At 43.7% G+C, this 14137-nt stretch overlaps 1 protein-coding gene across 1 annotated transcript; it reads right to left on the bottom strand.

Moving 5' to 3' along the window:
- Nucleotides 1–4053: 4053 nt before the first annotated feature.
- SF3B6 (splicing factor 3b subunit 6) lies at nucleotides 4054–14137 on the bottom strand. The gene is made up of 4 exons (XM_066639778.1): nucleotides 13964–14137; nucleotides 8469–8587; nucleotides 7136–7274; nucleotides 4054–5133 (listed from the first exon to the last, which is right to left on the bottom strand). Exons 1-4 carry the CDS (start codon nucleotides 13991–13993, stop codon nucleotides 5044–5046), a joined length of 378 nt encoding a protein of 125 aa, XP_066495875.1. The 5' UTR covers nucleotides 13994–14137; the 3' UTR covers nucleotides 4054–5043.

The following is a 14137-nucleotide window of genomic DNA, read 5'->3' as shown; positions in this document are numbered from 1 at the left end:
TTGCTTCTCTTCTGTCTCTTTAAGACCCTTCAAAGCCAAATGCATTTGTTCTTTCTAAATTGACTGCTTGAGTGTTCCTTTGACAACTTATAGTTTTTGAATGGTTTGAGCCTATGACCAACTGGATCAAACAATCTTACAAGTTTAGCTGATGTCCATAGCCAATTTGGACTTTTACAAAACTCTGTATCAGAAATGAAATGTGGCTGTAAAAGCCACATCCTGTGATCAGACTACACTGAGCCTGTATCCAAATAACTGCATGATTACTCCTGTGCACTCAAGGGAGTTCTTAACAGCAACCCCCAGTACTGCATGGCAAACCTCTTTGGAAGCCAAGGGAAGTCTGAAAAGCAGTGTGTGCTACAGCAGGGGGACCTGCCCATCCAAAAAATGGTCAAAAGATGCTACTGGGCGTGTTTAAGCAGCAATTTTGATCCAAGCCAATATAAATGGTTGCTTAGACGTAATTATATTTCTGGTTGTCTTTAGTGAAGCTGAGTGGGTTGCTTAAGGCCAATAAGCCATCTTCTATCCTGGCAGTCCCAGTTCACAGCAGCTTAACAAAGTTACATCATTATCTGGTTATTCTAATAGCAGGGTTGGGGGATAGTGTACCAGCTAGATATAGAATTCCTTTGCTTTCTGAAGTGGTAGAAGGACCAATGGCTTCTAGCATTCCAGAAAGACTGTAAAACCAGGCAAAGAACTGTGCAGGTGATCACTTTTACCACTGGTTCCCAAACTATGAGCTGTGGCACCGTGGGGAGAGGTGGAAACCAGCCAGGGGAGCTGCAGAATCCTTGCAAAAAACCTGCTGTCCTACTGTTGGCAACCTTCAGTCTCGAAAGACTATGGTATCGCGCTCTGAGAGGTGGTTCTGGAACAGCGTCTAGTGTGGCTGAAAAGGCCGATTCGGGAGTGACAATCCCTTCCACACTGGGAGCAAGTGCAGTCTGTCCCTGGTCTGTCTCCCTGGCTATGGGCCTTCCTTCTTTGCCTCTTAGCCTCAGACTGTTGGCCAAGTGTCTCTTCAAACTGAGAGAGGCCATGCTGCACAGCCTGCCTCCAAGCGGGCCGCTCAGAGGCCAGGGTTTCCCACTTGTTGAGGTCCACTCCTAAGGCCTTCAGATCCCTCTTGCAGATGTCCTTGTATTGCAGCTGTGGTCTACCTGTAGGGTGCTTTTCTTGCACGAGTTCTCCATAGAGGAGATCCTTTGGGATCCGGCCATCATCCATTCTCACGACATGACCGAGCCAATGCAGGCGTCTCTGTTTCAGCAGTGCATACACGCTAGGGATTCCAGCACGTTCCAGGACTGTGTTGTTTGGAACTTTGTGATGGACCAGGTGATGCCGAGAATGCGTCGGAGGCAGCGCATGCAGAAAGCGTTCAGTTCACAACGTATAGAATTGCAGCCCTAATGGGGAGGCGCACCCAGCTGGGTTCTGAGCATTTAGCAGATCATCCATATCCTTATTTGAGGGTAGGGGAAAATTCTTACAGTAAAGATTAGAAAATGTTTTAGATTCATAACCTGATGCTTGCCTCAGTTATCAGCCTGAGGCTGCTGGTGTGCTTATTATCAATACATCCTTTTTCACATGCTATGAAAGCTACACAGCTAAATTGGATACTGTATTGTGGTTAGATGCTATGTAGTGGTTCTATAAGTTTGCTTTTGAAAGTTTGAAAAAGTTTGCTTTTTCACACCCAGACCCACTTTTTAGAATGTCAGTATGTCAGACCCACTAGAAGTGATATTAACCTAGAAGTGATATCATGGCCAGAAGGGCCATCACAATTCCCCAAACATCCCAAAGGCTACAATCCTATACACCAGTGGTTTTCAAACTGGTGCATCACAATGCCCCAGCCTGAAGGTCCTGGCCCCTGCCCCCTTAAGGGGCAGGGAGGAGACAGCAATGCTATCCCCAGGATTGTATCACTAATGGGGCTGCAGAGACTGGGATGAACTCACCAGTCCCTGCAGCAGCCTTCCTGGGGTGTGGGGAGCCCTACCTGAGCATCTGCAGGGCTCCTCAGGTTGTCAGAAGTGAAAGTGGAGCAACAGGCCCTTAGTCTGATCCAGTGGGGCGCTTATATTCTTATTTGCTTAATCTGCCCCTGCATAGGCTTCACTTCTGGCCCATTGCAGCCCCTCAATGCAGCAATACTGGGGATCATGTTGCTGCCTTCCTCCCCCACCAAGATTTACTGTGGTTCAAACTCTCCCCGAGAGCTTGAAAACTGCTGCTATACACACTTACCTGGAAGTAAGCCCCACTGACCGTCCTAGTTAAAAGCATCTACATAGTAGTCTGTTAAAAGTACAGGTCTGTACATTTCCCCAAATGCAGTCACATAGCATGGTAGCATCAAGGCTATTAAAAATAAAATACACATTGAAATGAATGGGGCCCCACCTGAAATAGTCTCACAACTCACCTAGTGGGTCCTAATCCAGAGTTTGAGAAACACTGGGATACTAGATTTCGGGCACAGTCCTAACCAACTTTCCAGCACTTACCTAGCCTCAAGGTAAGGTAACAAACATGCCCTTACCTTGAGGCCACCACCTTGAATGCCTCCTCACTGCAGGATGCAGTGCATGCCACATTGACACAGCTATGTCAGTGCTGGAAAGTTTAGGATTGCGCTCTCAGGCTGTTAACCTTCATTAAAACCACCAATGCACTGTCCATCTCTATTCAATCTCAGCTGCGCATGTTGTTATATGGTGGTGGATTTAAAGGGGGGGTCATATTTTCTTCTATTTACTAATATTAAAGCAAATGATGCATGGGAAAGCTGCCTTCTGGATATCATTTCATTCCTTGGAAAAAACAAGTAGTAACAAAATCAGTATTAGTATACAGATGTTAATGTTTACTTTACAGCTGCCCTTTCCCTATTCCTTTAATTTACCTTATTTCTTGTACTTTAATATTGCATTTCAAATAACTATGGGCAGACCTCATACAAATAATCCTCTGGGTATTTGCTTTCCATATTCCTGTCTGGCAAGTAGAAATTGCTGTTTCATTTGTCATATGCAGACAGAGCTCAATACAGGAAGTAGAAAAGGAGTTTGTCACTCAAACAGCTCTTTTAAAAAATTCAAAAGTTACAGCTTTGCACAATTCAAAGAAATTTACTACTATGGAGTACTAACACCTTATCAATAAGACAATACTTTTTCTGTGTTAATGGAAATGTATTTAGAATAAGTTCATGAAAAATAAAAGTAGCTGTTTGCCAAGCTATACTTGTAAGGTACATGCATCTATTAAACCAAAGTGCTTGATGCTTCTAACACACAGTTTCAGTTTCTCAATGTTTGTCACCTACTGTACCATTTCAAATGGTCCACCTATTGGAAGTCCCACTGGAAGTAACTGGTAATGACATCATTGCCAGTTATGTCCAGATTGGGTGACCAGATGCAACATGACAAACACCAGTACTGCTCAGTACTGGCCTCCTACTGCTGCTTGTCACATTGCATTGCTGGTCTCACTGCCTGGTGGTGGGAGTCTGTGGGTCCCATGCATACCACTGGATACAAGGTACCACCAGTGGTGTGAGTACCACTGGTTGAGAAACACTGTTTTAAAGCCTTGGTAGCCTTGGCAGTGTTTCTCAAACTGTGCATTGCAATCTGATTGTTGGTAGATCATGAAACGGACAAGCTGATAGCTGGAAAGGAAAATGTATTGAGCTCTATGGAAAGTGAAACTGAGCTGCAGGGAGGAGGTGGGGGGGAAGAGGCTCACAGAGGCTCTGAATTCTTTTGACCTTTGAGTCATTGTAGAATTGAGTAGCCCCATTGCAGGGCTACTCGGTTTATGGGGGGGGGAGGGAAGAAGAGGACAAAAAACCCCTTCTTCAGAGGAGGGGGCAGCTTGCCTGGATGCAATGGCAGCCATTTTTTGTGCCACTGCAACCTTGCACACCAGGCAACTCAGGATTGGGCTGCCCAACATCAATAACAGCAATTGTTCATCTCCCACCCCACCAGGTCTCATATAAAGGCACACGCCACACAGAGGCCAGATCCAAATAAGCATGTTTTAATTAAAAAGGGGTTTTTTAAAAACAGGTATACCAAATCCATAACACATTAACTCTAATATGATTATTCCTATCATTTACAAAAGCAAGATAACAGCACAAATGAAAAAGCAAAACTGTTATAACAATATACTACAATCAATGGATTGATCACCACTTCCCAGGACTCCTTTAGCTTGAAAGCCTCCACTGCAAGGAACAGCAAAGAAATTTCATTTTGCTCTGAGGTTGTGACATCTTGGACTCCTCAAATGCTACAAGCAGATGGGGAGAGGAAGCAAGTCAAGAACATCTTGCTTCTCTCAACAACAGAACTCTTAAAATACAAGTCCAAGCCAGTAGATAAGTACATGAACCCCTTAACTGTGCAGGATGGTATGATTAAAATAAATTCTGCCCCCAGAGAGGACTTAAGGAAAATTAAGCAGAGTTTCTGTTTCCGCTTCTGCACTGCATTTCCTATCGATTTGAAGTTATTGTGTTTACAACATTCTCCATGTAATTCACAGCACTTTTTCTTCAAAGCATACCTTTTGGATAAGGTATTTATATTAAATTATACACAGACACAGATATGAACACAAACTTAAAATGTAGGTTTTTCCTAATGTACATTAAGTACATAATTTAACTGCAAAATATTTTATATATTCTTCCTGATTATGTTTAATGTTTGTGGACCATTAATGATGCAGAAAGAATCGTTTAAATCTTAACAGTGGAAAATTTAATCAGCAGTGTACTAAACGCAAATCTTTTAAAGTTCCAACTGGAAACAGACATTGTAGGTATATAGCAGTGACTGGTTCTTCTGAATTTGGGTCTATATAGTAAGTTTATGAACAAAATACCAGCATTTCAAACTAACATATCTTTTGGGAAATTCAGTCTACAAATAGATGGGATTACCAGAAAAAAAAATCTGTACAAAAGATCAACTGTACAACACTACACAAAGTGCAAGATTCTTATTTAGGTGGATCTGTGTTTATTCCATATTTCTCCTTCAGAAGTTTAAGCTGTTCTTCTTTCTTCTTTGTATCCATCTTTTGGAATGCCTGTCATAAAACAAATATTAACAAACCCATTATATCCTTTATTTCTTTACAGCAGTCTCAGTTTTGGAGTTTTAACAGGTAAACTTTGCAAACCAATGTTGTTGCTACCAAGAAATCAAGACTTTTATAGCAAAATACATGTATTACTTAATTCCTCAAAAAGCAGAATATTTGGTAAAGAAAACAGCTCATGAACAGCTTGACCTCAAACATTTTGTACAACCATCTCCCATTGCGCTGCTGCTAGTCTAGGACCTACAGACTGGAGATTGTTGGGGGTCTCTCATGCACAAGTATTAGCAGGCTTGTAAACAACCAGTTGCTTATCTGCAGTAAGAATAGTCTCCAGGCAACTGAGCAGGAAAACTTTAGGGCAGTGGTTCTCACACTTTTATCACTGGGACCCACTTTTTAGAATGAAAATCTGTCAGGACCCACCGGAAGTGATGTCATGACCAGAAGTGACATCATCAAGCAGGAATAGTTTTAACAATCTAAGCTGCAATCCTACCCTCTTACCCAGTAGTAAGTTCCATTTACTATAATTGTTAAAAGAATATACATAGTAGCTTGTCAAAAGTACAGGTCTGTAACGTTTCCCCAAATGCAGTCACATACCATGGTAGCATCAAGTCTAATATATTAAAAATAAAATATTGAAATGAATGAGGACCCACCTAGAACTGGCCCGCGACCCACCTAGTGGGTCCTGACCCACAGTTTGAGAAACACTGCTTTATGGTATTGGAAGATCTGGTTCTTCTCTTTCAGGTGTTGCAAATAACCTAAATATGTGTAAGAAAGCATTTCACAGCCTTCTGTGAAATATCATAGGCTTATCTGCAAAGCTAACATTGGTCTGCCAACAACACTGACACCAGAGCTTCTAGCAGACAGGATAACTGCATACAAGGCTCTGGAAATGCCTGACACTCAAAGGGACAGGATATTTCTCCTTCCACCAACACTGCTACAGCCTTTGCTTTCAGAGAGACCTGTACATTTGGTGCTTTCCTTCTGGTGCAACACTACCACAGGGTAATCCTATACCCCCCTTCCTTTGAAATGAGCTGCATATCAATTATGACCCTGATCAAAGCAGCACAACACCAAGCCAAAGCAAGGAATTTTGGCTCAGGGTCAGCTGTGGCCAGAAGAGGATCTGTAACTGGTTTGCTACATCTCAATTCAGTTCCAGTTCAAGAAGGCAATATTCACATTACAGTTCTGATTTATAAAACTGGGCGGAGCAAGTTAATGGTTCTAATATGTTACAATCAAGTATGAGACATAACCATAGTATGAACCAAGTATACAAGAAAAGACTTTGAAGCTCAATTTTGACAGATGGAGTTTGTGTGTAAGTAAACATTTCATAAGTGTGTGGGGAAGCAGGTCAAATAGTGGAAACAACAAGAGTTACTGAGTGAAGACTACAGTGTGGCAGAGACACTCAGCAGCAAATAGGAATGTTGTCCTCTCCCACCATGTTCTTTATCCTTAGTCTGCTATGCCACACATGACATCTTTAAATCAGCACAACTCCATCCTGCCTTCTGTCTGAAACTCCGTCTGAAAGAGGTCTGAACAAACCTAAAACATATAAAATTCCTCCCAGACCCTGGTTATTCCTCCCAGACCCTGCACATTATTCAATTTTGGTTGCAGCCAGCAAACATACAGCCACAGTGTTTGTTTTATTCGAGTTGAATTACATTTTCACAGCCAATTTCCAGGCTGAGTTTTACTCTGCTTTGGGGAATACATATTACTACCCACCAAGTTGTGTGCTCCTCAAAACAGGACTGCGGAAATGACTGCTGTCTAAATCCCTGTCCCATTTAACACACATAAAGTAGTAACTACATCAGATTTCCAATTAACTGGTCTTGACTTATACCACCACTGTTCTCACAAGGGTCCCATCAAAATGGAATGAAAAGCTCATTTTATGGCTTAACCATCTGTACTGAATAATTGTAGGAAACCCTCATGTACTTACCCTGTTTGCATTATAGTACAAGACAACAAGGTATCTGTTGCACACATTGAATCCTGACAGATGATCACAGGCATTTTTAGCATCAAAGATATCTTCATAGACAACATAGGCCGTTCCTCTAGTCTCAGGAGTATTTCCTCTGTAGAGTAATAAAAGTTTTAATGCTTGCAATGGATGAAAACAAAATCCTGTTCGTATTCACACCTGGAAGGAGGAAGTGTATCGCTAGTTCTAGATTATGAACCCTTTTGGAACAGGGAGCCAATCTGTTATTTGATTTTCTCTGTAAACACCTTGTGAACTTTCGCTGAAAAGTGGTTGCAAATATTCTTATTAATAATAGTAATAATGCAATTTTAATAAACTTCTCCTAGACTCTGAATTGCCATTTTCTTTGCTTCAGGTCCACAGAACATTAAGGCTGCAATCCTACACACGCTTATTTAGGAGCAAGCCTTGCTAAACTCAATGAGACATTCTAGTGTAAATACGCATACAATTGGGCTGCACAAACTATAAACTGCAGTGCCAAACACCTGTGCATTAACTCTGAACACGCGGTAATGGGTTCCTAGTAAAACCTCTGCTTTATGAATCAATTGAAGAGTAGTCCAAGACATGAAGTACAATGTCTGAAACAAACGTGATCTCGCACACAAGATACCTTTGGTATCATGAGTTATGTCTGGACAACACCTTCCTCACCTGACCCCTCCTTACCAAAACTCCTTCCCTTATATACACAGTGAGAATGCTGTTTTGCCTCACTCCTCTGAGAAGTTTTTTTAATATTGGTTAGCACGGTGCTACAGTATTTTCACATACTATTCTATGTGCCAAAGTGAAGGTTTCTTCAGTATATCTTTGTTCCTAAAATCTCTCAAATATCTTTGCTTTCTGTTTAAAGTTTAAATAATTTTAGATTGTCAAGTCCCTAACAATTAGTTCCATTATGAATATACTAAAAAACAAAATGTACTGAAAAGAAAAAAACAGAAATACCCCCACACGTGTCTCTGCTTCAGCCTAATATTTTCCCTCTTATGTTTGTGCTGTGACCTACATATTAAATGCAAATAAATTTACATTGTTCACAGTGCAGAGCAACCTGCACTTTTCCTGCTTAGAAGCAAACTCAGTTATGACAGTTAGCTCATTACTTACATGAACAACTGCAATACTGTTCTGTTAGTCAACTATGAAGATGGGTTTTTTAATTTAGACAACTCACTCAAAATTTAGCTATGCAAAACAGAACAGACTTCAAACTGCACGTGTGTGCCACCCTAAGGGTGAAGTCAAACACCAAAGTAAAAGGAACTTAATAACTTACACTCTGATTTGTCGAATAGGCCCATATTTTCCAAAAATATCATACATTTCTTCAGCTGTGATTTTATACGGCAAGTTTCTGATATATAAAATTCGGTTGACTTCAGGGGGAAGACGAATCTAGATTTGGGAAAAAATACAAATTAGCAAAAACAGCGCTATGCCAAACACCCAGATGTGCCATACTCATGTTGATCTCGCAGATAAGTTGAGGGCAGCTTTTGAACCAAAAATCATGAAATTTTCTATGACCCTCAGATAAGTTTGGGGTAAAACTGAGGAGCGTGTGAAATTCTTTGAAAATGTCTTACCAGGAATTGTTCGGAGACAGCAGCAAAAAGCCAAAAAGAAAAAAGTCATTTTACATTCTTCTCCAAACAGGGAGATGAAAGTGCTTATGGGAGTAATAGCCATTTTAGCTTCTTCTCCAAATGGGAAGAGAACACGTTTATGAGAGTTGTAGGTCATGTGAGGAGTATAGTGCTACACTTCCATAGTAGCAGATCTCATATAGGCTATCTTTTTTTTGTTTGCTTTCTGTTGCTGCCTCAGAACAACGGAGTAAAATGGCTCCTTTTCCCCCCCTGCATCCTGCTTCTCAGCCCACTCCCAAACCCCACCTCACCAAGCAGCTGTTCTTAGAAGCTGTTATTATATTATTTATTAATTAATATATTTACACACACACATAAATACATATAATAAATACAGTTATTTACTGTATTGTCCTGTGACTAACTTGAGCCATTTTTTCAGACTCAATTTTTAGACACAAATTGTCTTATACAGGTCCAGCCTTGTTATACATGGATTTTTTATACATGAATTTGACTCAACAGGAATGGCCACTGCAAATGAGAAGGAATGTGCTGATACCTAGAAAAGGGGAAAATGCAACCCTTTAAAATCAGTTTAAAAAACTGAACAGTCCTTTAACAATAGCCTCCTTAATGAGAGGGGGGGCAGCTGGCTGACAATCCATCAATCCTTCTCTCTGCAGCAGACCCCTCCCTTCCCCCTGAGCATGTGAAAGAAAGGTGATCATTTTGCACTGGTGAAGGGAGGCGCTGAGTGAAGCGCCTTTGTAAGCTCTTGGAGGACAACTGATTGATGGATCATCCTCTTAATGACTCTTATCTTACATCACAAAGGTCAGCAAGGCTGTTTTTAAATCACCTGAGCAAAGAAACTTTGTTTTTTAAATTGATCTGCTATATTGTTTTTTGCCATCCGATTGAGTGCTTGAAACAGAACCCATGGGAATCAACCTGTATAGCAAATCAATTTAAAAAACAAAGTTTCTTTGCTCAGGTGATTTAAAAACAGCCTTGCTGACCTTTTGACTCTAAGAGTCATTAACAAAACAATCCATCAATCAGTATCAATCCTCCAAGTGCTTCACTCAGCCCTTCCCTTCACCAATGCAAAGTGATCACCTTTCTTTCACATGCTGGGGGAAGGGAGGGGTCTGAATTCATGGAGTCAGCCAGCTGCCCTCTCTGTCTCTCATTAAGGAGGGGAAGCCTGACAGGAGCAGAGAGGCATCCAGTTCGGTACTCCTCATTGCTATGAGATGAGTATGGGGAGGTTAGAGAACAAGACAAAGGCAGAGTAGGAGAAGAAATTGGGAAAGGTAGCATGATGGGATGTGATAGACGGTTTGGCACAATGAGAGGATGCAGAGACAAAGGAGCGAATAAGCAGCCCATCCTGGGGCATTCCATGTACAAATGCTTTTATGCAAATACCCGCAGTCTCCGAGCAAAGATGGGAGAACTGGAATGTCTGGTGACAAGGGAAAATATTGACAGTGGGCATAACGGAAACATGGTGAAATACGGAAAATCAGTGGGATACCACAATCCCGGGCTATAAACTCTAAAGGAGGGACAGGGAGGGGCATGTTGGAGGTGGGGTGGCCATTTATGTTAAGGAAGGGATAGAATCCAGCAAAGTAGAGATTGAAGGTGGGTCCAAATCCACCGTAGAATCTCTGTGGCTTAAATTACCAGGCCTGTGGAGCGATGTAATACTGGGGGCGTGCTATCGTCCTCCAGACCAGAAATCGGATGGGGACCTTGAAATGAGGAAACAGATCAGGGAGGTGACAAGGAGGGACAGGGTTGTAATCATGGGGGACTTCAATTATCCTCATATTGACTGGGTCAATTTGTGTTCTGGTCATGAAAAGGAGACCGGATTCCTTGACATGCTAAATGACTGTGCCTTAGAGCAGCTAGTCATGGAGCCCACCAGAGGACAGGTGACTCTCAATTTAATATTGTGCAGTACTCAGGACCTGGTTAGCGATGTCAATGTTACGGAGCCATTGGGGAACAGTGATCATGCTGTGATCCGTTTCGACATGCATGTCGGGGGAAGAATACCGGACAAATCTCTCACAAAAACCCTTGACTTCCAATGGACAGACTTTCTTCAAATGAGGCTGGTTAGAAGAAGGTAGAAAGGGAAGGTAAAAAGAGTCCAATCTCTCCAGAGTGCATGGAGGCTGCTTAAAACAACAGTAATAGAGGCCCAGCAGAGGTGTATACCGCAAAGAAAGAAGGGCTCCACTAAGTCCAGGAGGGTGCCCGCATGGCTAACGAGCCACATTAGAGAGGCTGTAAAGGGCAAGGAAGCTTCCTTCCATAAATGGAAGTCTTGCCTTAATGAGGAGAATAAAGAGGAACATAAACTGGCAAAAAATGTAAGAAGGTTATACGGGAGGCCAAGAGAGACTATGAGGAATGCATGGCCAGCAACATTAAGGGGAATAATAAAAGCTTCTTCAAATATGTTAGAAGCAGGAAACCTGCCAGAGAAGCGGTTGGCCCTCAGGATGGTGAGGGAGGGAAAGGGGAGATAAAAGGAGACTTAGAGATGGCAGAGAAATTAAATGAGTTCTTTGCATCTGTCTTCACGGCAGAAGACCTCTGGCAGATACTGCTGCCTGAACAGCCCCTCCTGACTGAGGAATTAAGTCAGATAGAGATTAAAAGAGAAGATGTTTCAGACCTCATTGATAAATTAAAGATCAATAATTTACCGGGCCCTGATGGCATCCACCCAAGAGTTATTAAGGAATTGAAGAATGAAGTTACTGATCTCTTGACTAAGATATGCAACTTGTCCCTCAAAACGGCCACAGTGCCAGAAGATTGGGGGAATAGCAAATGTCACACCTATCTTTAAAAAGGGAAAGAGGGGGGACCCGGGAAACTATAGGCCGGTCAGCCTAACATCTATACCTGGTAAGATGGTGGAATGCCTCATCAAAGATAGAATCTCAAAACACATAGACGAACAGGCCTTGCTGAGGGAGAATCAACATGGCTTCTGTAAGGGACGTCTTGCCTCACGAAACTTATAGAATTCTCTGAAAAGGTCAACAGGCATGTGGATGTGGGAGAACCCGTGGACATTATATATCTGGACTTTCAGAAGGCGTTCGACGCGGTCCCTCAACAAAGGCTACTGAAAAAAGGCTACAGTCAGGGAATTAGAGGACAGGTCCTCTCATGGATTGAGACTTGGTTGAAGACCAGGAAACACAGAGTGGGTGTCAATGGGCAATTTTCACAATGGAAAGAGGTGAAAAGCGGTGTGCCCCAAGGGTCTGTCCTGGGAGCAGTGTTTTTCAAACTCTCCATAAATGACCTGGAGACAAGGTTGAGCAGTGAAGTGGCTAAGTTTGCAGACGACACCAAACTTTTCCGAGTGGTGAAGACCAGAAGTGATTGTGAGGAGCTCCAGAAGGATCTCTCCAGACTGGCAGAATGGGCAGCAAAATGGCAGATGTGCTTCAACGTAAGTGTAAAGTCATGCACATTGGGGCAAAAATTCAAAACTTCACATATAGGCTGATGGGTTCTGAGCTATCTGTGACAGATCAGGAGAGAGATCTTGGGGTGGTGGTGGACAGGTCGATGAAAGTGTCGACCCAATGTGCGGTGGCAATGAAGGCCAATTTTATGCTTGGGATCATTAGAAAAGGTATTGAGAATAAAACGGCTAATATTATAATGCCGTTGTACAAATCGATGGTAAGGCCACACCTGGAGTACTGTGTCCAGTTCTGGTTGCCACATCTCAAAAAGGACATAGTGGAAATGGAAAAGGTGCAAAAGAGAGCGACTAAGATAATTACAGGGCTGGGGCAACTTCCTTATGAGGAAAGGCTACGGCATTTGGGCCTCTTCAGTCCAGAAAAGAGACGCCTGAGGGGGGCATGATTCAGACATACAAAATAATGCATGGGAAGGATAAAGTGGAGAGATGCTCTTTACACTCTCACATAACACCAGAACAAGGGGACATGCACTAAAATTGAGTGTTGGGAGAGTTAGGACAGACAAAAGAAAATATTTCTTTACTCAGTGTGTGGTTGGTCTGTGGAACTCCTTGCCACAGGAAGTGGTGACAGCATCTGGCCTGGACGTCTTTAAAAGGGGATTGGACAAGTTTCTGGAGGAAAAATCCATTACGGGTTACAAGCCATGATGTGTATGTGTAACCTCCTGATTTTAGAAATGGGCTATGTATCAGAATGCCAGATGCAAGGGAGGGCACCAGGATGAGGTCTCTTGTTATCTGGTGTGCTCCCTGGGGCATTTGGTGGGACGCAGTGAGATACAGGAAGCTGGACTAGATGGGCCTATGGCCTGATCCAGTGGGGCTGTTCTTATGTTCCAGCAGCCCTAACTGACTACAAGTAAGTGCACGCACCCCCGTTCACAACCTTTAGGGATGTGATCCTGGGGGTGCACCCCTTAAAAGGACAAGGGAAGCATTACACAAAGTAGTGGGTTGCAACCCCCCAGTTTGAGAACCACTGGCTCAGCCTAAGAAAAAGCTGAACCTGCCCACCTTGGCCAGGGTGGGCAATGTCTGATGGGGCAGTTCTTCCCTGGGAGTCGCAGAGCTGGCAGGGTACACAGTCCAGGCAGGTGAAAAGGTTCAGTGACCTGACCCAGCCTGAGAGGCTCCTTCCATTCGGATGCTCCCATGTGGTTCGGAAGGCAGCCTGATCCCTGCCAAGAGCCTCACAGCGCCACCCTCTGCCTGTCTCCTCAGAAGCAAGTTCCATTGCAGTCAGTGGGGCTACTCGCAGGTAAGTGTGGAGGGGATGGCAGCCTCAGAGCCCCAGCCTCTGCCTGTCTACTCTGAAGTAAGCCCCGTTATAGTCAGTGGGGCTTAGTCCCAGGTAAGTGTGCGAAGGTCTGCAGCCAAGAGAGACGCCAGCACGGCATCAACGCAGGGCAGGGACCGGCGTGCAGGCTCCAGGCCGGAGTGACCGCGGGGCAGAGGGACGGGGCTCTGCACGTGGCGCTCTCTAACGCCCATCCGCACCGAGGGGGCAGCTCTCATCAGCCTGGGGATTCCCAAGGCTGGACCCCCACTGATGGATCGGCCTCGTCCCCTCCCCCCGCCACCCTCACACAAAATGGCTCCCCTCAGCACCGGGGCGAGACCGGGAAGGGGCGGAACGATACTCACGTTGGCGCGTTTCGCCGCTTGCATCGCCATGGCAACGACCGGGGTGTGTGGCGGTCCTGCCGCTTTCGCCGAGGAAAGAAAAACAAGGCCCCTCCTGGAGTCCGCGAGAGCCGAAAAGAACCGCTCCGTCTGCTCAAGGCGCGCGTGCCAATGAAGGAATATCAACTTCCGCTT

This window comes from Tiliqua scincoides, chromosome 1 (assembly GCF_035046505.1).
Source record: "Tiliqua scincoides isolate rTilSci1 chromosome 1, rTilSci1.hap2, whole genome shotgun sequence".
NCBI classification, from domain to species: Eukaryota; Metazoa; Chordata; class Lepidosauria; order Squamata; family Scincidae; genus Tiliqua; species Tiliqua scincoides.
This window is presented reverse-complemented; position numbering and strand designations above follow the sequence as displayed.